Source organism: Leucoraja erinacea, chromosome 4 (genome assembly GCF_028641065.1).
Source record: "Leucoraja erinacea ecotype New England chromosome 4, Leri_hhj_1, whole genome shotgun sequence".
NCBI lineage: Eukaryota > Metazoa > Chordata > Chondrichthyes > Rajiformes > Rajidae > Leucoraja > Leucoraja erinaceus.
In genome coordinates, this window is record NC_073380.1 from 15,052,148 (window position 1) to 15,077,394 (window position 25,247).

Here is a 25,247-nt window from a genome sequence, read left to right on the forward strand (position 1 = left end):
CAACCCGGTGCAAAGTCTCAGCCTTCCCCTTCTGCGCAAAAATAACCGATACGGGAGAGCATTTCCCCCCCAATCCTTCACCGCGTGAAACAATCGGAATTAAAACCGAACAAAAATCATTCGGCAATCAATTCGCATTCACGCATCCGAGGTGGTGCAATCTTCCCTGCCCCTCTACTGTAAATTTTACACACTCCTTCAGTACTGAAATAATCAACCAGATTTGCCATTTAGAAAACAAAGTGTAAATTACTCTCGGACCTATCTTAGAAAAGTTATTCAGGTAAAATCACGAGAATGGAATACTTTAAACGTGTCAGCAGTACAAACCGCAAGGATATTCTATAGGTTTAAAAAAAAAACTATGCTTTAGATGAGTTATCTATATGACAAGCCGACCAACCACACGGAATGAACACATAAAATAAACTTTTATGCAAGTCAAGTGCACAATTAAGGCATTTAGGATGAACTCTTTGATTGTAGAACAAGCTGCACTGTTATGTGAACAGGTTCGTGTTATGTGAACACATACACACATGCATATGTACAAATATACTAGATCCATGCCGTTATATATATTAGTTGCAGCACACTTATTCCATCAATTATAACACTTTTAACATATTTCCTGAACCATTTCCTGAACACGATTATCGTTGAGTTTAGTTTTCGATACATACATTTTACCTGTAAAGATGTTACACTTTATAATGCAATATAGGCAAGGTATGGTCGATTTTCATTCTTACGAATGAGAACACACAAAAATCGGCCTCGTTACATTGTCATCCACAACTTAAAACATTTATTTAGTCGCTATGGTGATTATTTGACTATTTGTTTATTTCCATTTGCATTCTGTCGGCTATGCAGTTTGGGTAATGAACCCAGGGAGTAAATTATCACTTACTTTCAAGGTTCAAAGGAGGATCCCCTGGAAAGTCAATGGAAGGTGTCAGGCCCCTGACGCCGAGATGGTTTAGCTAAACCGACAGACTTTTACAAATATTCGAATCCAGTCGCAGACAAATTAACAGGACAGACTATTAATTAATTAGCTCTTCTCGTGCAGCCAGCAGCGAGCGATACTAAAAGATTTTAACTCCCTCGTAGGATCGGACGTAAGGATTTTACAGAACTGATAACGAAATCAAACGCATGTCTCTGTTGTTGGATAATGGTAACCACATTGCAAACCACTTAAGAGTCAGAATTAAACACCCGCATTGCCAGAGATATGATGGCGCTTGAATATCGATATTTCTGAAAGAGTAACCGCAGTATCGATCGGGTTGTGTGTGGGATATGCCAGCGAGAAATGGAGATAACTGCATTGTTGCTTTTAATACGCCAGGCTTGCTGCAAGAAGGAAGCACAGAGACTGGCAGTTCTTGCAGAGCAAGACTAGACAATATTTTGAGCGTTTGGAATAAGACTACACTTTGAGGGATGCGGGCTCTGAAACTAGGTCTGCATTGAGAAAGTGTCATTGTCTTGGTTTGTAGTCAGCTGTTCAATGCCCGGGTCTGAATTTTCTGGTGTGGAAAGGGTGACGGACTCATTTGCTTTCCAAAGGGTCCTTGAATCGGTCCCGACCCCCTCCCTGATTCTAACAACTGTGCACCGGGGTAAAATATATGGATATCCAGTTAAAACGAAAACACCGTGAAGTGATCTTGTAATGACCACATTTAGTGAAACTGTACCTCTTTAAATGTTCTCTTTCATTTTAATCCTTGCATTTATAGATCTTTGTGCGGCGAATATCGTTCGGACTTTGGACACCGCCAGCGACTTGGCTAAGATTGATGAAAGAAATTTGAACTGCGCACCTGAACTCAGAGCAACCATTTTTAAGCGGGCAACGTGTCAGTGCGAGGAAGCCGCCCGACCTTTATAAGACAATGCAGGCAAAGTAGTGTTTAAACTGTGCCCACCAAACTTTGCACATTGTGCCCTCAAGCGTATTCATTCCGATCAGTTCGCGCCCAAAAGTAACTGAAATCATCACACGACAGGTGGAATGAATGTTTATCAGCATCGCCTCATTGATTTTCCTGCAACAACGCATTATAATGTATGTACATCTTTAATTTAAAAATGTCTACGAGTATAAGGTCGGTGTCACATTCCTTTCCTTGAATGTAGTCCGCCGTGCTTTTAGTTAGCGCGTTAATGCCGGAGTTCAAAGGCTCTGCTGTTCCCTCTCCACTCAATCATTTTCACATTATATCCCAAGCTATCTTTTTTTTGTATCTGGCAGCCTGTCTCTGATTGCTGCAGTCTTCCCGTCTCTACCTATCTGTGAGACTGGAGATATAAACGAGACGCGCAGAGAGCTTCAGTCTATCTGCGGGCCAGTTTTGCTAGGGTCATGCTGTTTGTTGGGACTGGCACCACGGTGGAGGCGCTGCGGAGTCCTTGTTTAAGTCAGCACCGTGTGAATCCAATCAGGATCTCCAGTTTTCCAGTGAATTGTGTTAAAGGCGCTGCCTCCACTCAAATAGCTCAACAGAGAGCAGAGACGCGCACTCTACCGCCCAGCACCTAGACATACTGGTCTTAAGACACACTGGACTTCTACAAACACCTGACTGATGGCAATCCACCGTTAGGTCGGCACCTTACTTTCCACACTTCTTTCTGATGCTCGACGGACTGGTTCAAGTGTAGCATGACTGCTGTGATAGTACTGGATCATTTTGTGGTTATTTATCGTGCCTTTAGCTCTTATCTATTATATTTCTTATCTCGGAATTATCTTTCTCTAGTCTGGCGTAACTAAGACATATTACTTACTGTTCGCTTTGGGCCTATCTGTATCGGTGTATGGGTTCTATCATTTCTGACCGATTTATCTTTTGAAACCTCAGCGGTTTCGCAGCGTTGGGAATCTTTTAATTACTTTCTAATTCGCGAGTCTTGGATTTCTCTTGGTTGGATAGGGACACTTGGTTATTACCAGGATTCTAAGTGCAAGCCAACTCGTATTTGATATAGTTAGTGCTTTTATCTCGTTTTATAAATCGAGGTCTTCAAATGGCACAGCGCTAGGGGGGGGGGGGGGGGGGTTACATGCTATCGCCGAGGCTGCAGTATGCTCCGTCGCACGCTTGGCTTGCGAACTCGGTTCGGAAGGAATGCTAGAGATCTCTTAAACTTAACATATAACGGCAGAGTTTGCGGTGGTTCGGGTGGCTATCGTATAAAAACCTATGCTTGTAAACCAGGTGGGTAAATGGCGATGTATGGGCGATTCTACAGCTTTATAGTCCACCCGACTGTCGCTCTCTCTCTCTCTCTCTCTCTCCCTCACTCTCACACCACACACACACGCATTCTCTCCGTTAACTTTACGGCCGTTGGTTTAACTTTTCGCTGTTGTTTTTAATTCGCCTATCTTCCGTGTAAGTAGGCGAGTGTTCTGACAATTTAAAAAGCAATCTCCTGGCGCGGCGAAACTTCACGACTGCGCGACTGTTTCTGTTCCTTTTTTTGAGCGGTAGTGAATATTCTCTCGGGCCAGCGGAAAAAGGCCGCCAGTAACTATTTCATGGTCAACATCAGGAGACAAACGTTTGGATAAATTGGAAATAGTCCGTGAACTTTAAAGTGGTGTACTCTCGGGACCTATCGATTGAACCACACAGAGCAGTCGACCGAAGGTTATGGGCCCTAGGTGACCTCTGGATAATACGTCAACTCTTTCCCTATTATATCAAATTGCATTGTACTGAAATAAAACACTCAGAATTGTTCGGGGAGTTTGTTTTGCAAGAGGTATTTAAGTGTCTGATGTCTCGTTTGTCTCCTGGGCGTCAGAACGATAAAAAGAGATTCGAGTTAATTTAATTAACAGCGAACCCGCGAATGTCTATCTTGCTCTGTGTATTCTTCTCCCTCCACCACCCTCCCCCCCTCTCTCTCTCTCTCTCTCTCTCTCTCTCTCTCTTTCTCTCTCTCTCCCCTCTCTCGCTCAGTCATTGATCCTTTACGCTTACAGTCTATTTGATTTCTCTAGGACTACAGTTTGGCGTTTGGACTCTTCGGAACCTGGATGGACCCGAATGAACCCGACTGGTCAAACGTGGCAAAGCACCTCGGACCAAACGGCCTAAGCTCGCCGCCTGACCAGCCTTACCTAAAATTTACTGGCCGCCACCATAGTGGAGGAGAAGGAAGCTCGGGATCAGAAGAAGGCCTGAGATTGGCGGAAGCCTCGGCTCCCACTCTGGACACTGATAGGAATCACCTCCTGCAGCGGAGGCCAGTAGACGCCTTTGGGCATTCTTCACACGAACTCGCCACCTTCATGGCGGATCTGGATCAAACAGGCAAACTCTTTCTGCCCAGAGGAATAAAAAGGGAATTTGTGGCACATCCATCGATTGAAATGTACCAAAGTTTGCCTGTGGCATCGGTGCAGGGTCCGAGTACCTACCCACACGATGTTCCTAACAACTTCATGCACTCCAGTACAAGTTCTCCCGTCTACGTTCCTACCACCAGGGTTAGCTCCATGATCCAGACCATCCCCTATCTCCAAGGTAGCGGATCAAGCCAACAGAGTCACCCCGTTACTAACCACTCGGTCTGGACTCAACCTGTCACGGAAAGCTCGACATACAGCTCCAGCAGACCTCACGATATGGTTTCCAGCAGGTTCACCTTTTCCCCCAGTCCTCCCATTTCCAACGGAGTCGCTCGAGATTCTGGCTACAGTAACAGTCTGAATGGCAGAGATCAGTACACTGGCCCTTTGACCAGACCTCTTAATGGATCTTATCCCAGCCCTTACGCTTCTTACGTTGGGCCCCAGCTGGCTTCGGCTTGGACTGCTACAGGTTCCTTCGAAAACCCTATGTTGCAGAGTTTGCAAAGCAGACCTACAAATATACCTGTTCGGGGACCCAATGGAGGTAAGTCGCCCTCTGTGTGCTAGACAACCACATGCCTTGTATTATGGCCGACATCCATGTATATATTATCTCCTGTGTAAGAAGGAACTGCAGATGCTGGTTTAAACCGAAGATGGACACAAAATGCTGGGGTAACAGCGGGGCAGACAGCGTACCTGGATAGAAGGAACGACTTAATCTGAAGAAGGGTCTCGACCCGAAACGTCACCCATTCCTTCTATCCAGAGATGCTGCCTGTCCCGCTGAGTTACTCCAGTATTTCATGTCTATCTTATAGAGTCTCTCCTGTTCTCTCTTACACAGTCATGTTTGATCAACATTGACGGGATGGTTTCAGCCTGAAATCGAGAGCGTCCCTTTTCAACTATAATAATGGTAAATTAAACGTGGTAGTTTTGTGCGTCGCTCTTGCTTGTGAAATCGAGTGGTCTTTACTGCAGTTTCCCAGCAACTCACTCGTTCCTTTGTTGGATTTGTCAGGAGTGGTTTTCGTGCACGATTTTTTTGTCTTTTTAACAAGCAGCGAACGAAATTCTGTACTGGCCTTTTAGCTTCGTTCCTGCTTTAAGCCTCGATCCTGTCGGACCACAGAAACTGTGGGCGGACACACTATAGTATGTGACTGCAGAGCAGTCCTTGTACATCATACAACAGAAGTGGGCATCGTGTACAAAGCATGGCCAAAACCAACAAAAATCACATCAATTGATATAATCCAAACAAAATCCAAGTTTAGTATTTTGAGGCCAGTTCATTTCTATACATTTAATTCACTGAGAATGTCCATCTCAATAACTTAGACATACCACCAACGGCTGTAGATTTTTAAGTTACTGCAGCTGATAAACCTTGATAATATTGGAGCACATTCAAGAAAAGAAAGCATAACAATATGCATTTTTTTAAAGTCTGCGACACCACCTTAAATGGCGAGACTTGACAAGAAAGAGCAACGGGTTACATTTCCGAGACGCAAGCAATAATTTTGAAATACACAATGGAGACTCCTACAAAGACGGCAAAACAACAAATTAGCAGTTGATTTAGCTGGCGAATTCACACGTCAAACTCGATAGTGTCAATTCATGTTGCCAAATAAACGCAAACGACAACATGCACAATTAACTGTATGAACTTGTACGCTTGTTTCTTTTTTGATGAATTCACAAGTGTCACAACGCGCATTGAAATATATTTGTGTTGGGAGATTTCGGTTGTTAAGTAACTTTATTTTGGAATTTTAAGACCGCGCATTCACATCGATTGATAGCCATTGAAAAAAACGCCTATTCTGGTGAACGAGGGTTATAATAATCAAAGTAATGTCATAATTTTCACCCAAATTTGGTGAACTTTGACTTCCCTCTATACTTGAATCATAATCCCAGGAATTGCGTTTCTGATTCATCCCTACTACTCCAAGGGGGCCGATCGGCCCATCGAGTTGATGTCGGCTCTCACTTGCATCGCATCCGGTGCCATTCTCCTACTTATTTCCGTGTAACATTATCTCTCCAATACTCATGGGAATCCTATTAATCTTAATCCTAATCATAGGTGCGTCGTATACTGGAACTGACACCAAATTAGACTAATTTATTGTATTAAATGATTATATTTTAGGAGTGTGAGCAATTTCGCCTTGCAGAAATTCAACGAAGGCTTTCAGACGTTAAGGAGATGGGTTGTTGTCATAAGGGTCCATACAAACACGTACACAGACAGTAATCTAAATCTATGTTCTAGTCCATCGAGTAGTAATAAACGAATCTGAAACGTTACTGTAGTACTGGTTATCAAATTCCGATTTTTTAAGGCATTTATGTTTCCCCAATGCAGGATTTGCAGGGTTCTCAAATCAGAACAAGGTGAATCTGAAATGCATAAAACCATCCAGCCTTGCAAACAGACTTAAAGAAATGCCCACCTTTTAAGACATGTCTGGCAAAATTGAACTCCAATGGGAAATATTGTAGTGAAATGAGCTCCCAGAGGGAGTTATTATGTCAGTGACGTCTAAGATTGTTTACGGCGATTCCTTGTCAGTTCCCCGCCAACACAACTAGTCTTGCTCTCCGATTTATGAACAAGATAACAGATATTACAATAAAAGGAATAAGCGTCCATCCCCATTGCCCATGCTAACAAGTAATATAATAAAGTATTACAAGTAAAAATAAAAAGGACAGTGTCTACCAAAGATACTAGAGCTATGATCCAAAGATACAAAGATTCTATGATCATTGGTGACTACTTCCATCTGCATCCATGTCATCGGAAGGTTATAACTTATTTGATTTGGTAATTTTGAATAAGTAATTTTGTTATATTTATTAAGGAGTAGGGCAACAAACTCCACCCACTCCCCAGCCACCCACCCGATAACTGTTTACCAATAGTGTACCAAGAAACTGCAGATGCTGGTTTAAACCGAAGACGGGACACGAAATGCTGGAGTAACTCAGCGGGTCAGCGGGCCAGGCGGCATCTCCGGAGAAAAAGAATAGGTGACTGAAGAAGGGTTCCGACCCGATACTTCATCTATTATTTTTTCTCTAGAGATGCTGCCTGACTCGCTGAGTTACTCCAGCATGTTGTGTCTATCTTAATTTTGTAATAGTAGCGATTTGCTTTTTTTGAATCCTGCACCATGCAGGTCTGAAGCTCAACTCCGAGAGTGCAGGTGACTTATATTGGCCTCGCATTAAACTTGTCTCCGCGGATGAATTTTGTTCACATGACATTTCTTTAATATGAATAGTGACTGTTAAACGACTTTCCTCCAGGAAAGATGCAGAAAAACAAAAGTGAGCCAAATCCGAATCAATTTGACGAGCTGAAAATCTAGGTTCAGAAATTAAAATATCGGAATTTGAAGGTCATTACTTGAAAATAAGCGAGCTTTAGTAGTTAAAAAAAACATGTTATAGTTTCCAAATTTAAACATCATTTTAGTTGAACACACGATATTTTTTTATCCATGTAAGATGCAGATTTTAAAATGTAGCCCCTTTCCAAGCAAAATAAAAAATCATTAGGCCTACAACGTTCGCCTCAATAAACTCCTGAGCAGCAAACAACCGACACTAAATATAAATAATTATTTGGATGAACGTGTAGAAAGAAGTTGTCATAATGCTGGCGAGTTGTCAATGGCATACTTTTGGCGTTGTAATGTTGACACCTCCGAGGCCATAGAAACCCCTAGCAGCGATGCAGAAGGTTGCGAGCTATCACAACGGTAGGCGTGTTACCGTTTTACGCCTCTTACGGAAACATATCTGGTTCGGACCAGTAACGATTCTTAAAACAGCCCTGCTGCCGAGGTTAAACCGCAAATCCGAAAATCAAGTTTAATTTCTTCCACATGACATTAGTCATTCTTATCTTGTCGGACCAGATTTTAATAGATAAAATGATTTCAAGATCACAATGTAATTGTAGCTTGCAGCAAAAACAATCTTTAACACAGTTGCACTGCGTACGTATGAACTGTCAGCAGTAATAGAATTCTAATAGGTAAATCACCTTTATGTATAAAATAGGTATTTCCTTTGGATATTCCACAGTAATATGCCGTAGCGCATCTCTAAGTCCCCAGGCTGGTCTAACATTGGAATTGGCTGATGAAGGGTTTCGGCCCGAAACGTTGCCTATTTCCTTCGCTCCACAGATGTTGCTGCACCCGCTGAGTTTCTCCAGCACTTTTGTCAACCTTGGAATTGTCAGTATAGGTACTTGTGGACAATGCCATGTTCATTCTAAAGATCATAGTTTCCTGCTGTCTCTGAGTCTATTGATGGTAGGGGTTATGGCCAAGATTGCCTGGAGAAAGTCGAAGGGGTAAAACTCATGAACCATAGATCGGGTTGTAAACCGAAGTCTCAGATTAAGCGGAAACCAACAAATTAAATACAACTTTAGATGCATTCAAATATTTCACAACATAAATCATTTAACAGAAACAGCAAATTATATTTTCATCAGTTTAGTTTAGTTTAGAGATACAATGTTGAAACAGGCCCTTCGGCCCACCGATTTCGCGCCGAACAGTGACCCCTGCACACTAACACTATCCTACACAGACAATTGACAATTTACTATTTTACCAACCAAATTAAAGTACAAATGTGTACGTTTTTGGAGTGTGGGAAGAAGCCGGGGCTCCCGGAGAAACCCCACGCGGGTCACGGGTAGAGTGTACAAACTCCATACAGAGAGCACCCGTGGTCAGGATAGAACCCGTGTCTCTGGTGTTGTAAGGCAGTAGCTATATCGTTGCGCTACCGTATCCACCTTGCTATAGTTACTTATAACAATTGCTTCTTAACTTAATTCGTAAATTAAACGAACATTTTTTTTTGCCAATCAGGTAAATAAGATAAGGCCAGGTAAATTTTAAAAAAAACACAGTTCACAACCTAAGTTTAAATCTATAAAGTGAAGCCATTTTATGAATCATTGGTTGTTGCTACAATATTTCACATTAGATGGATTCACAATTTATAGTGAACAGAATATTTCTGGGTTAAGTTTTTATAAGATCATTGCAGATAGGTGTACAAGTTATTGTACTTGTTATTGTAAAATGAATTATAAACAACTGAGAATGGTTCAGTTTGACGAAATATAGCAGCTAGATTTTTGGATCTGGTGAAAAATAGGAAACGACGACAAGGAGATGGGATTTAATTATTTTCACTTCTCGGTGAATTAATTATAAATACTTTCAGTCGGAACCTTTTGAAATGTAAAGTATTTCATACTTGGAGCCACTGTGCAGCTATATGTGAGATGGGTTAAATAAATGTAGTCCCCTGTTCCAACGCAATAAGGCAGCTGCTTTCTCAGTTTTGTTTAGAGTTGGGGGGTTGCCCAAGAGTTTGCAGAGAAAATGTAATCATAACCAATACGTGGTTATGAGCGGCATTTCGCCTTTAGGATATGAATTCTATCCAGACGGAATATGGTCCAAAATATCTAAACACACACTCCAAAAATCGGAACTGACAAAGACTATTTTCTTTACGCATTGTTGAATGCTGACATAATGATGAGTTGTTGAATCAACGATGTCTTGTTTGAATGGAGGAGACGGTTCTGTACATTGAAACAGGCCTTGGGGGTCTGGCATCCTGGCTGGCTCCTTTTTCTGATGTCTCACACTTCTAGAACTTGGAAGTGTTTTGCCTTCTGCATTTAGCACATTGTCGTTTTTAATTATATCCATCTGCACCATACAGCCGAGACCGTGGATAGTCACCTTTCAACGTAAACTCGCACCATTTGGCAATGGATTTCGACGTTCGTTTGCTAGCTCCCTTTTGAGCCACATTGTTACATCTCTTCAGTTAGATATTAAAGCGAATTGTAAATGTAGAGACAATTGCGTTAAACCAATTAACTTTTAAACTACCCGCAAAGTAAACTGTTAGACTGTGGAAACACCTCAACTGTTTGAAGGCAGCGTTTGTACAGCAACTGCTGCGAATATATATATGGAGGATTAATTCTCTCCTTTCGCTGCTTTGATGTTTGTTGTTGCAGTGATCAATCTCTGGGAGACATTGTCTCGAGTAATTCTTTGTAGTGTAGGCTTGCAGCTTACATATAAATCCTCCAGCATTTTGCAGCCCCTTAGCAGGACGTTACACCTCTCCCTGTCCCCTCGGGCCATCTTCGAGATTTTGAAGGGGATGAAAAAGGTGCATTTTGAACGTGTTACATTTTTAAAATTAAACACGCTTATTACAATGGTACAACATAATTTGTAAATGGATTTGCCAGCGTAAAATTATTTCGTCCCATGGATCCCACGGGGATTCCCTGTTCATTTATCATCATTATTAACAGGACAATTATAGGAAGGTCCAGCCGTCTTATTTGATGGCATTATAGCGCCATTGATTTATTGCCCTAGGCTGTAGGTCGAGCGCTTTTATAAGGTCGGAGAAAAGTGCAAAGAGCGCGTGTTCCTTCACTTGAAAACTACCAGATAACCGTGGCCCTGGCCTCGACAACTCCAGCAATCTTGGGAAGGAAGATGAGGATGCCGAATGTCGGTGGCGGGGATGTGGGGGTTAATTTATTTCGCGTCGAGTGTTTTGGTTTTAATTAATCACCGCACAAGACGTTGACAATTTGAAGTATTGCGATTTACGAACATTTATTACAAAAAAATGTAGCAACTGTTAGAGACTCGGAGCGGAACCGCCAACATTTTGGAATAGGAAAGGAGAAGTTTCGCATATCATTGGTACACGTGACAATAAAAGACCTTTGAAACCTTTGAAGTTTATTTGCCCAGATGTTTATCTGACAACATTCATATTTATGTCATATATACAAATATGAAAAGACGAGAATTATTGCAGGACATGCCGCAGTCTATTTTACAGGAGTAGTACTACAACGTGTTAATAATTAGAATCTTTTTCACCAATTGTGGAACAATGCGGATATGCTGAGGATTTCCATTTTGAATTGAAACATCTATGGCGCCTGGTTCCCTGTCTGATGTTTCCATGCCTGTGGAATCAAATACTCCATTGCTGGAAATACTCAGAGGGCCAGGCAGCAGGCAGTGAGAGGGAGGGACACACACTCATCTTCTTTCAAACGTCCCCCATTCTTGGTATATGTCTTTTGTAGTAATCAATGCAGTGTATATAGGCACGAAGATTTTAAAAAAAGAAACTATAGATGCAGGAAATCTAATAAAAATTGAATACTGGAATTACTCACTGCATCTGTGGAAAGAGAAACAGAGGAAATATTTCCGATGGGAGATCATTGACACGCAGATGCTGCACGATCTGCCTGTCGAGTATTTCCAGCATTTTCAGTTGTAATCACAACATCCACTTTGGGACTTAAGCAATAGGTAAAATTTTAATCGTTACATTTCCCGTTTGACCTAATTTGTAGGATAATATTTTCTGTAAGATACATCTCCAAGCACATCAACACTGAACGGCTATCCAACGAGAAAGCAATACACGTAATTAACGTGTAATTAACGAAATACACGTAACTCGGTGACTTGCCATTTTGCATCATTTTATGTTCACTGGCCAGCGCCTTGCTTTCAGTGACTGCATTGATTAACGGAAAGGAAGTTTCGGGTCAATTTAGAACCGCTAGTTGTCACTGCAATCGATAGAGTAATACCGGAAGAATCAATGGATATGAACACCATTAGAATACCAACGAGTAAACTCTCTATTTAAAAATGATTTGTATAAATCGAAGGCAGAAATGTTGCCAGTCAGATTGAGAACTGATGTGCCATTTATCCATGTAGCACTATTTATTTTAAACATCTCTGCATCGTGTAGCTGCTCGCTAGATTTGTGGTCGGTTTTGTTAGCTCGCTACCAAGCGTTTTCTTAAGTCACCGGTTAACTAAAAATCACTAGCAGCGGAGAATTGGAGAAACAAATAACTGCAGATGTTGATTAATACTCAAAAGGGCACAAAGCAGACCAGGCAGCATCTCTGGACAATATGGTTAGGTGACGTTTCTAACCTATCCATGTAGAAACCTATCCATATAGAAACGCCACCTATCCATGTTCTCCAGAGGCATGCCCTGACGTTGAGTTATCCTAGCACTTTGTGTCCATTTAAGCGAAGCATTGGAGTCAACTATTCCCCAGCTCAACAGAGAAAGCCCAGGGTTCACCGCTGGTGCTGTTTTGACTTGGAATTAGATGTGGTATAGTTTAGGCGGGAGGTCGTGCTTTGTGGAAGACAAATCCTTCTCCAATAAGCACGAGCACCCATTCGAGAACTCGGAGAGACAAATCCTCTGCAGTAACGCTACCCGATATTTAAGGCGATACATTCCTCTAAAATTCCACCAGTTGTTCGATTGGACAAAATCATCAATTTAATTTCAGAGTTCTTCACCTCCATTAAAAAACTGGGGCCAGTAAATCCAGACCAAAACTTACTTTATAAATGTAGAGACAAAAAGCTGGAGTAACTCAGTGGGTCAGACATCATCTCTGGAGAAAAGGAATAGGTGACGTTTCGGGTCGAGACCCTTCTTCAGAGTCCACCCTTATTCTTTCTCTCTAGAGAATGCTGCCTGTCCCGCTGAGTTACTCCAGCTTTTTGTGTCTATCTTCGGTGTAAACCCTCCGCTCTATGATATTTGGTAAACCAGCATCTGCAGTTCCTTCCTAGCTCACTTTATATATGTTTGTCAATGAGCTTACCCTTAAGGCCTTTGTTTTTTAATATTCTGTCGTGGCAAATCAATTCCCTGTTTTAATGGCTGGCCCACTTCCTTAAAATATGCACGGGAAAGCATTTGGTATATTGAGGTAATTTGGACAAATGCAATAAGACAAAGTTAAAAATTGAAACTCGTTAGACATTAAAATAGAAATTCAAATCTTCTTCAAATATTGGTAATCATCAACCTTAAGCATTAAAAAAAAATGTCCACCATGTGTGATATGTACACAATTTAAAATACCGCTGGAGAACAGAATTCCATTCATAGCGAAATATTATTTCCCCAGATCATTTAAAACTCTTCTTCTGATTCACTGAGGTGGTCGGGAGGAAAGGTTTGCTTTTCAAAGTCTTTTCAGAATCTACGAAACGCTTTACAGACAATCGTGTATATTTTTGGAGTTTAGTCAATCATAATGTAGTCGTGCACAGACGTTGATTCATTGGAACCATTTTGCACAATTTTTGGTGAAATATGTTGTGTACGTTATTTCAACAACTGGTGTTATTTATTTTTTGTTCGTGGACGGCAGAGCTACTGGACGAGCTATCCGAGGCCCGCGAGTGTGTCAATTGTGGCTCCATGTCCACTCCCCTCTGGCGGCGCGATGGCACCGGCCATTACTTGTGCAACGCCTGCGGTTTGTACCATAAGATGAACGGACTCAGCCGACCTCTTATCAAACCGCAGAAGAGAATGGTAAGCGGCTTATGTAACCCCGCCAGTCCAATCCAGACACAGCAGGTACTATCTTTAAATATGAATGATAACTTCAGTCTGCAAGGCAGCAATACTTCCAAGAATAGCATGCAGAGTTTAAGCTTCTGTTAATTAGAGAAACATTGGTTTTATCTTTTTTTTAGCGTTTGTAATCCAATGCATCACTAAGATTTTATTTTTGCACTCAACAATTTAATCTGTATTTTAATAGATTATACTATGACTGTAAAGCATCCACTGTTATGATATTACTCAGCCACTCTAAGCATTTATTTCTCAATTAGGATTTGTCCCAATACAGGATTTTCCATGAATATAAAGTTACATCTCAGGTTTCATTTCGCATTAAAGTGCATTTCAGAAATATACAAACAAATGTATACAATCAGTCTGAAGAGGAGTCTCGACCCGAAACATCACTCTCTCCTTCTATCCAGAGACGCTGCCTGTCCCGTTGAGTTACTCCTGCATTTTGCGTATATCTTCGGTGTAAACCAGCATCTGCAGTTCCTTGCTATGTATATGTTTCAGATCCATTCACGATTTCTATGACATACCAGCCCAGTTTTCGTTGATAATTACTAACATTCAAGATTACTTACCTAAGCACACGTATTGAAGGAATATACTTTTAGGGATAACATGCCATGTGAAGAAACTTAACAACATAGTAAATCGAAAATTAAAACAAATTCTTATTGGAAATACACAACTATCCGGTTGTTATGGGTGAATCGTCCCTATTAGGCAAGAGACGTTCAACCAACTCCTGCAGCTTTCTAATTCTAATTTTAGACGAAGTGAATGCAGTAAAGTTGTGTATTTCAATTCTTTCATCGACTAGGCTAACCAGTTTTCGTAATGCAACCCCAGTTATTTGAAAATGAGTCCATTTATTTTAAATCTTGAGACAGATACACGAAAGTTACAGATATATAATGTCCCCAGCAAGGCCATGCCAGGGTGTATGTTCTTTTCGTTTTGTTTTTCCCCTCTTTGCTGCCCGTGGCATTAAATGAATCTGTTACGTGGTGAGGAAAAATTGTCAACAGTCGCGTGCGAACTACAGAATAGAGAACGCGTGGTGTTAAACGGATGAAAAATAAAACAAAACCCAACCTGGCAAACCCAAAGGAGGCATCCCACCACCACCCCTCCCTCCCAGAAAAAAAATGATCATTGCATCTATTCTCCAGGTTAAACGAGTTAAAAGGCGTTAATTGGGTTCTCTAATTACTGAGCCATTCCCACTGAATGTGCCTTTTTTAAAAAGGTATCACATCGACTGCTGTGTTAAAGTCTATTGTGGGAAAACATTGAACACTCCCAGCCACTTAATTTAACGAGGCAAATGGTCACGGTGGGGTGAGATAAGGCGACAGGGAATCATCTTCTGCTTGCATTATGAAGGGACGTGTCACCACTAAAACAAGGAGATGAAGGCAAATGCGTATGATGGCAGCGAATTCAGGCGTATTTTATCCACGATTAGGATTTAGGTTTAAGAATCCAGGATACAGTTGCTCTCAGATACTACAAAACCACGATGGAATTTTTAGATTTATTGTTAGATAGCTCACGATCCAGGATAGAACAGGTCGATAATTTAAAAATAAGGTAACGGCAATTTAAAATGTAGAAACGCTACCAACAATTAAACGTATCCCCACCCCGTTTTTAGCATTAAACTTTGAACCTCCACCTCAGACTCTGTTAATACGATTTTCCAAGTAAAAATGCACATGCAATGGTGCAATCAGAAGGGGGGTGGAGATACACGAAAGCAATCGCTTGAACTCAGACGTATTTAATAATTTACCACAATCTTCAGTCAGCAAGTAAACATAACCCAACATGGACTCCATTTGCAAGCTGTAAATCTACAAGTTAATCGGCAATCCTAGTTGTTGAAAGATGAGTTCAAGGAACCATTTGTAAGCCAGTCTTCATATGTGTTCACTGGCAGTACTTTGGGATCTGGGTCACAAATGAACTGGTTCCATTTCCCATGCAGAGAGGAAACAACCTGCTAGATACAAGGAACTGCAATGCTGGTTTAGACAAAAAATGAAGAGAAATAAACCTTATCAACATCACTTGAGTGCAGCACTGGAAGATATGCTGCCTTTAACATATGCATGAAACCTAGGTCTCATTTATTCTGCCAGGTTGATTGAAAGATATATATTTCATGGCACTATATTGAGGAAGAGTAAGTGGGATTTCTTGAAGAGATATTTCTTGACGTTTTAGCTAATATCCTCACCTCAACCAACATCATTGAAACATATTTACTACTGTGTTCATATTACATTACATGTCAAAAGTGTAATGGCAGTAAATCACCTTGACATGTCATATAAGTGGCTTAATAAATACACGTCTGCATACATAATTCTGTAGAGTGATGTAATAAATAATTTCCCAATATTTTCCAAATTAACTGAATTACATCCAAGGTCATTCAACAGAAAATAATTAGCATAACACTCGTCTGAAAGTAATAAGTTGTTTATGCCATCTGCTTAATATTTTTAAACTGTACTTTTCCATTATTTTTTCTATCCCCTGCAAATATTGTTCAGTGCAGTGAAACCATACTTTGATGCCTTTGTGATATTTACCCTGTACAGGCTCTTTGATGTCACATATTTTTTACTGTCACCCCTTTTCAAGAACAATGCTCATCTCCACCTCTCCAAGGGCCATTAGTGAGATCCAAAAATGAAGTCAAGCCTAAATCCTACATCACCACCCCCCCCCACCCTCCCCCAAAAAAAGTTCAAGCACTTTTGTAGCACATATTATGGGTTCATTTTTGACTTAAAACTGCAGTGTTTTTGCTTTGGTGTTGTTTGCAATCCAAGAAACGACCTCTTAGAACTATGTCCAGGAGCAATATATACTGGGCTATTGTTATAGAGTATCCTGGAAGACAGCAGTTTCAGCAGAGACTGGAGGTCAACCTATTACATTCAGTTGGCACTGAGGCCATGAATTAATTTGAGAGAAAAAAATAAAACAGCAGGGTTTACAAGCAGTGTTCCTTTTTTTGGAAGGACATAAAGCTGCTCCAGGAAAAGAACAGTTGCAATGCATGAGCATTTTTTTCCAACCACTTTGTGCTGGATTGCATTAATGTTGTCAGACAGAGGTAGTTTTATGCCTTTTTAGCCAACAGTCACAGTTTACAGTTTTAGCCAACAGTTTTTAGCCAACAGAAACAGTTTAAAAATATTTGATGTCATTTTTGCTGCACCATTCGATCATGGTTGATCTATTTTCCCACCCAAACCCTATTCTCCTTTTTCAACACAATGAAAGAGCTCGCTAAAGTGCTTTTGATAGGGTTATCAATATTGGCTTAGAACTTAACAGAGTTGGATATTTTACCTGACTCTTGAGGTCGTGTTATTTTTACACTGCAAATTGTGCGAAAATAAACTATGCAATTAGAAAAAATGGCATCTAGGAGTTTGGGATCTTTAAGCTGTAGGGTTCATTATTGACGATGACAATTTAAGGATAGAGAAAAACACAAATGAGGGAATTAAATTGAATTATAATGTCCTAAGGTCATAAGAAATAGGGGCAGAATTAGGCCATTCGGCCCATCAAGTCCATGTCATTTAATCTATTTGAATCTATCTACTTTATCTATCGCTTCCTCCTAACCCCATTCTTCCTGCCTTCTCCCCGTAACCCCTGACACCCGTATGGATTACAATCAAAATTTGTTACAATAAGATAAATAAAGAGAGGAAAATAATTATTAACTTTGGAAAAGAAAGGTCCAAATGATTACAAAGGGCAAACATTTACAACTGAATATTATAAAAATCAATGGGAGTAATATTATTCCTTATTTAATTATTATACAAATTATTTAATTATATAATATTTTTCCTTGGCCCTCAATTTGAGCAGCACGTTAGATTCAGAAATCATGTCATTTGAACAGTATCCTTAAGACACAAATAATTAGTGTGCAAACCTCTTCACACCTTAAGTCACAAATCTAGTCCACAAGCAGGAGGTGAACTTTAGGGTGACAAATATATTTTTATTATTCAGAAGAATTACGTAGGATTCTGCACCTTGTCCAGAAATTTGTGAGGAGGTAGAAATCAAAATTTATTTCTGAGCTAACCACAGAATGGAAGAAATTTTAATGTATGATATCAAAGAGCCATTGACATTTTCAGCAATGGTTTTTGGACTATATAAAAATGTTGAACCACATTAATTTTTACCGTGAAGTTTATCTACACTGCAACTGGTTGAGTTTAACTGGAGCCAATGCAGTAGCTTTGCATAGGGTGTGACTTTATATCTTGGGTCAAAGGCTGAAATTGAACCAGTTCAGTCATAATGTATGTTTTATGTGGCTGCAATGCCAAAGCAATGAGACAGCTCCACAGAAAATCATTTGTTGTAATTGTTTAAAAGTAAACTTTGATAAATTTTCAAAGAACAAAGCTGAATTGCCTTTGCATTCTCTTTGCATTTGAGTGGTATAGGTATTTCTGCATCTTTGAGTGGAACCTCACCCACTTACAAATTTGGTGCCATTTTTAAAATAGTTGAGATTAATAGTTTACTTGTATTAGTGATCTATAATTTACTGAAAAACTGCCCCATACTGAAATGAGACTGAAAAAATAAAAATAATTAATGTCATAGTGATACTGGTTTTTGTTTTTGTCACTTTTTATTTGCAATAAATATACCCACGGGTATTGCCTATTGAGTCAATCTTGCTCTGTTTATGACTAATACTTAAAATGTTTGCATCAGCCTAATTTATTATTTGTCACTTATTCTGGAGTTGCATAAAGTGTAAATTATTACGTAATGTAATTACATTATTAAAATGTCATGAACAGGTACCAAATAATAATGCAATGATATACTAACCTTTATTGCTATAAGATAAGAATTCAAGAAGGTAGGAGTTATGCTAAAGATCTGGAAAATCCAGGAAGCAGGGCCTTATTTGGAATGCTATGATCAGTTCCAAGCACTGTTGGAGCAAATTATAGTGTAGCTTTACCCAAAAGATCCCTGTTCTATGATAATATTATGCTGAGAGATTTCACAAAATAAGTTTGTCGTTATTTACTCAGCAATTTGATTGAGCTTTTCAGGATATTCATGTTAGATAGTGATGGAAACTACTTCTATTGGCTGAGAACAGCACACCTAGGATTCATAGTCTAAAAATGAAAGCCAGTTGTATGAGGAACAATACATGGGAATATTCCTATATTGGAAGGTTGGAACGCTTTTCCTCAAGAGGCAAAGGGTAGTGGTGGAAGGATGTTTCTCAGATTGTGACCAGTGATGTACCATAGACATAAATGCTGGGACCTTTAAAATATATTAACAGTGGATGTGAATGTGGGAGGTATGAACATGAACATTGGTGATGTTGTGAATAGGGAGGTGGGTTATCTAGGGTTCCCAACCTTTTTTAGCTCGTGGCTCCCTTGGGCTCTTTAATTTTTCTGTGCCCCCACCCTGACATTATTAGCGGAAAAAAAGTGGCCCCCTTCATTGAACCTGTGGCCCCCTAAATCCCCAATTTTTTCTGTGGGCCCCCTGAAATTTGCCATGGCCCCAGGCTGGGAATCACTGATCTAAGGCTACAGCAGGATATAGATGAATTGGAAAATTGGTCTGAACCTTGACAGATGGAATTTAATCCCGACAAGTATGAGGTGATGCATTTTGGGAAGTCTTATTGGGGTCCGATATGGAAATGAAAGGGCACTAAGGAATGTTGATAAACTGAGCGACTTTGAACCAAGTCTAAAGTTTCCTGTAAATGGCAGCATGGATAGATAGGGAGGTGAAGAGGGTATATGACATGTTGCCTTCATAAATTGGGGCATAGAATATAAGTATCAGGATGCTATGTTGCAATTTAACAAAACACCAGTTAGGTCCACTTGGGGTATTATGTACAGTTCTGGTTGCCACAAAAGCGTGATTGTGCTGGAGAGAATGCAAGGGAGTTTCACTAGTATGTAGTCTGGATTGGAAGACATTAGTTATTGGGAGAGACCGAATAGGCTGGGTTGTTTTCCCTGGAGCAAAGGAAGCTGAGCAGATGACTAGATAGAAACATATGAAAGGCAGAGATAAGGTAGATGGTCAATATCTTTTTTTCACCTGGTAGGAGGCTCACAAACAAGAGGTTTCATGGTGAGACATAGGAGTTAAAAAGGGGATCTGAGGAGTAGGTGTTTTATATTGAAAATGGTTTTTATCTGGTATTGCCAGAAGAGGTGGTGGAATCAAATACAATTACTATGTATAAGAGGCATTTAGACAGGGTACCTAAGTAGGCAAGGCATAGAACGACACAATATAGGAAAATGGGATTGTGTAGATGGGTAAATATTTTGTGGATGTGGTAAGCTGAAGATCTCAATTTTTGCTGCACAACTACATGATTATATGACTCTTAGTGAAGTTTACCATAAGTAGATTGTTAATTGTAAAATTGAGATTGAGAAATTATTGTGAACACAATATATTAAGGAATAAAGGATAAAGACAGATATTTGGAGTGGGGTAACAGGCCAGCCATAAGCTTATTAAATTACACAACAGGATTAAGGGGCCCAATCCTGTTCCTATAATTTATTTAGTTTAGGCTTGCTTTACATTTTGAGCCAATTTTTGACAATGTTAAGATGTAACGTTATGATATTAGCTGTAAGAAAATGATTGCAATAATTATAATTGTAGCTATGCATACTTTGTACATCCTGGATACAATAGTTCTGTTGTTATCTTGCAGTCATCCACCAGACGGATTGGCCTGGCCTGTGCCAATTGTCATACATCCACCACCACTTTATGGCGCAGGAATGCCGAGGGAGAGCCAGTCTGCAATGCTTGTGGGCTTTATATGAAACTTCATGGGGTATGTTACATTCTTCCATTATTGACCATTTGGATATCAAGATTTTTCCATAGCGGCAGAAATTCAAAGAGCTATGTGCAGATAGAATTAACAGACAACTTTCTATGTCTGCATTTCATCTGCTCAGAAAAGACAAATAAAGTGACTTACTTTGAGTATGTTAATATACGAACAGCATCAAAGGAAAAAAAGCAATCTTTAATATTGACTATTTGGCTCCTGTTAACTGCTGTGCTTCAGAGAATTTTACTTTGAAACTGTAATACACAATTGGTTGCAAATATTCTATTACAATGAACAGGGGAATGTAGTAATTTTATGAATATATGGTACATCATAATTGAGGAATTATACATTTCCCAAAGCATCAAAATGAAAATATTTTGATGTGATGTGCTTACATTTGTTATTTCTTAGTTAAGATTTCACAACATTTTCAAAAATACATACTTTCCTTCACATGCAAAGGTCCCAAGGCCTCTGGCAATGAAGAAAGAAGGAATCCAGACTCGAAAAAGAAAACCTAAAAATTTAAACAAGTCCAAGAGCACTTCAAGTGAGTCTGCAATTATTAGTTGAAAAAATCTGAAAGATAAGTATTATATTCACCTTCAGCAAGATGCTTCATTAGCTCAAATGATCTTTTTGCAGGTACAAGCAATACAGTCGCAATGACTCCATCTTCCTCATCATCTTCTGCATCGAATCAGGAGGAGATACCGAGAGTGAAAAGCTGCTCACCCTCTGGCCAGACCACGGTCTCAGCTTCTGGGGTAAGCTTCCAATCTGTTACTTGGACGAGTAAAAGTGAACAGTATTTGCAGAAGTTAAGCATTGTCCAAATTCTCTGTCATGCTGGAGTAGACTCAGCTGGAGTAACTCAGCAGGCCAGGCAGCATCTCTTGAGAGAAGAAATGTGTGATGTTTTGGGTCGAGACCCTTCTTCAGAGAGAAGCGAAACATCACCAATTCCAGCATCTGCAGTTCCTTCCTACACAAACATGTCAATTTGTTCAAGAAGGAACTGCAGATGCTGGAAAGTCAAAGGTAGACAAAAATGCTGGAGAAACTCAGCGTCGATGAGAAATAGGCAATGTTTGGGACCGAAACCCTTCTTCACGTAAATTTGTCAGATTGAAGTAACATAAAAACAAGTATATATTTTGAAAGTATTTTCTGTGGAGTGGGGAGCTTTAAGATGACGAACAATGTCAAAAATATCTTTGAAATTATTGTCAATACTTGTTATGGTGGGGAGTCTGCCTGTACAAATTTAAAATCTATGCCAATTTGATGCGTTCATCAAATTTGATGTGTTCAGCTGTCTAAAACTGATATCAAAATTAACAAGGTAGCCTAATGTCTGCAAAATGAGATTAATTTGTAAGCAAGCAATAAGTAAAAAGATAAATATGATTTTACTATGTTATAGAATAAAGGAACAATAAATAGTATCAAAGCATGGGAGGTAAACTAATGGCAGAACAAGCATGATGTAATTTACACTACATAGGCGGGACATTTGACCAAATAAGTCCATGCTGTTTATTCCATATATATAAGCTTCTCCCTTCTTCCTTTATTTCATCTATTCAAATATCTCATTCCATTGCATGTCTACTCAATGCCAAGCTGCAAACAGGAAAACTATAGGAGAATCCACTGTATTGCTGAGTACATATACATTGAAATATCCCATGCTGCGAATATAATCTATTCTCATCCCCAAATTTTGTCTTATTCTGTTTAGTTAGGCAACTTCCTTAAATGTGAATATTTGGTCAATAAACATATTCATGAATCAATCAACTAATTAATTAATTAATTCATTCATTCATTCATTTTGTACAGAGAAAAATCAAAGCAGTTGTACAATCCATCAGCTAATTTCTTTACATGGTCAAAGCAGATAATCACCAGGTTCAGAAAGGACATGGTTCAGATTGTTTTTGTCTTGCATATTATTAATTGATTGATACTTTACTTGTTACAGTGAAATTCTTGTTTTGCATACAATACACAAGTACGCAAGTTTAGGGCAGTGACAAAGTTACAAAAGTATTCAATATAGTCCCGATGTCCCTTTTCCTTCTCGTCCCCCACCTCCCACGCCGGGCCCCTGTTTGTTCTCGGTGGGTTTTATTTTTCATTAATATCTGGGAAAAGATTATTTATTTTGAATGATGTTATTTCTTTAAAGACAGAACTAAGTTAATGACTATTCAATATTTGCTGATGGTAAAAAGTGAAATTTCACATCAGGGCAAATTGAGGATTTTTGGTTGCGTTAAGTTCTCCTCTGAGAGCTAGGAAAATGACAACGCTGGTAATTTTAGGTGCACTTACATTGCTGAATAAAATGAAACTTTATTTCACCTTGCTAATTGATTTTTGCATTTTTGTTTCCAGTCAGTTGCATTTGTTTTGTTCTGTGACATTGTACAGCATGTCACTCAGTTCAGATGCAATCTAATGCATTCTTTCATCTATGTTGACCGCCAAGTCTCGGCAACATCAGTCCAAGCAGAAACAGGCAGCCCAGGAAGTAGTGCACTTAAGTTTGCAGATCAAGAATCGGGCAGGCAGGATCAAACCACTGCATCTGAAATTTGTGTTCCGTTCAGATAGTTTTGGTGGGGCACTATAAATCTAATTTAATTCCACCCCTTCCTCTGGCAAATATTTTTAAATCATCCTGGGCTCAGCATATTTCACATTTTCAGATATATGGCATTATAAAAATGAAAAATAAAAATCACAAGCATAAAAATGGCACCTAATTTTCGCAAGATTTAGGGAACTTTGGCCAGACTTTCTCTAACTCTTTTCTCTCCACTGACTTCACCTTTACAGGACTTTCAACCCTTCCAGCAGGCAATGTGGACAGATGACGAACAGCTCCATGGAGTCAGATAACAGCACATCTCTGAACATAATTTCCGCCCTATCTCCAAGGAAAGGCACATCCTCCAGCAGCTAGTAAAGCTGCCTGTTTATTTTGGATCCATTTAGTTGTATTTAACAAAAAGCTGTAATGAGTACTTTCGGAATATAGATGGAACAGATGCCAAAACTGATGTGAAGAAACAACTGAGGTGTGTTCTGTACTGTAGTCAGGACTAATCTAACATTGCCTCATTTTCACTGGTGTGTGTGATGGAAACAAACCTTCCCACATTACTGTTTCAGTTGGTCCCTACAATGATTATGTATGGAAGCAAATTATGTTTGAAGTGACTTAGTGACAATAAAGGTTAGTTAATGTAATGTGAGTTCCCATTGTAGTGATTGACTTCATGGTGGTCAATGTGTATGAAACAGGGTAACAAGTGGACGCATTCTTCCACGGATTGAAAACTTCATTGTACAAAACAAAATGCAATTAGCATTGCAGTGATCAGTGTTAAATCAAAATGGTTCAAAATTAAACAACCTTCTTGTAATGAATGTAAACCTTCTAAGTTAATGGTACTTATGTAATTTAAAGACAATAACTACGTCAGTATCTGTAACAGGATACTTCATCTTCTGTCTATTAAGAATCACCCGTGTAGTCCTTTTGGTAGTTTGAGAAAAGAAACATTATGCTAAGAACAAATTTCCTCTCAGGTAAATTCGATGTTGCATTACCTTTTGTAAGTTTTGTAAAAAAAAATAAACACGTCGATATCGCCTGTCAATAGGTTAAATATATGCAAGACAAAATAAAATGCAAACTTTACTACCTATGTGATGAAGTGTAAATACTTTACTGAAACAAATGTCTTGAGGATTGTTGGCTTTGATAATGCAAAGTGTATAAAAAGACAAACTGGCGTTTAGGCCGGTCAATGCATTTTTATTGTCATTGCTTGTATTGTTATTTGTTCCTTGAAAACAGATTAAAAGGTGACTTTTTTGAAAATAATATTGGTTCGTTATCTTATACTTGTTCTACATCGAATGATTCTAGTTTTCAGTAAAACATGAAATGCTCCTTTCAGATTTCTGATTCAAGCATTTAGGAACAAAAACATAATACCCTTTGTAGACAAAATTGCTGGAGAAACTCAGCGGGTGCGGCAGCATCTATGGAGCGAAGGAAGAATTAATAATCACAATGTCATTAGAAGAGTAGTTTACATTTGTATAACTTTTCTTTTGATTTATATTGGTTACTCATTCAAATTTGTAGGCGTTACATTTATCAATTTAACAATAGATAGTTACTAGATTAAGTGGGACCCGTTGGGTCCCTGTCACACAGGAGGCTTGGTCCCCCAACACAATATTCCACCACTCACCCATAGCCCCCAACTTCACAGGCGCAGCCCATTTCCCCTCATCCCTAGCACTCTCTCCCCTTCTTCTTCACCCTCTTCTTTCCCCTCTCCTCCTCCCCTCCCCAATCCCTCCCTCACCTCTCTCTCCCTCTCCTTTCCCCTAT

General features: G+C 39.5%; 1 protein-coding gene across 4 annotated transcripts; it reads left to right on the forward strand.

Annotated features, from left to right (window-relative positions):
• The first annotated feature begins 1,345 nt into the window (after positions 1-1,345).
• Positions 1,346-24,753, forward strand: LOC129696174 (GATA-binding factor 6-B-like). Of its 4 annotated transcripts, none has more exons than XM_055633746.1 (8): positions 1,346-1,471; positions 1,752-2,080; positions 4,025-4,922; positions 13,700-13,911; positions 20,696-20,821; positions 21,290-21,377; positions 21,473-21,594; positions 23,675-24,753. In XM_055633746.1, the coding sequence occupies exons 2-8, from the start codon at positions 2,027-2,029 to the stop codon at positions 23,735-23,737; spliced, it is 1,563 nt and encodes a 520-aa protein (XP_055489721.1). In that variant the 5' UTR covers positions 1,346-1,471; positions 1,752-2,026; the 3' UTR covers positions 23,738-24,753. The 4 variants fall into 4 exon arrangements, with proteins under 4 accessions (XP_055489721.1, XP_055489723.1, XP_055489724.1 ...); XM_055633748.1 differs by having other exon boundaries at positions 13,700-13,866; positions 23,675-24,752; XM_055633749.1 differs by lacking the exons at positions 1,346-1,471; positions 1,752-2,080 and adding an exon at positions 2,403-2,618 and having other exon boundaries at positions 23,675-24,751.
• The last annotated feature ends 494 nt before the right edge of the window (positions 24,754-25,247 follow it).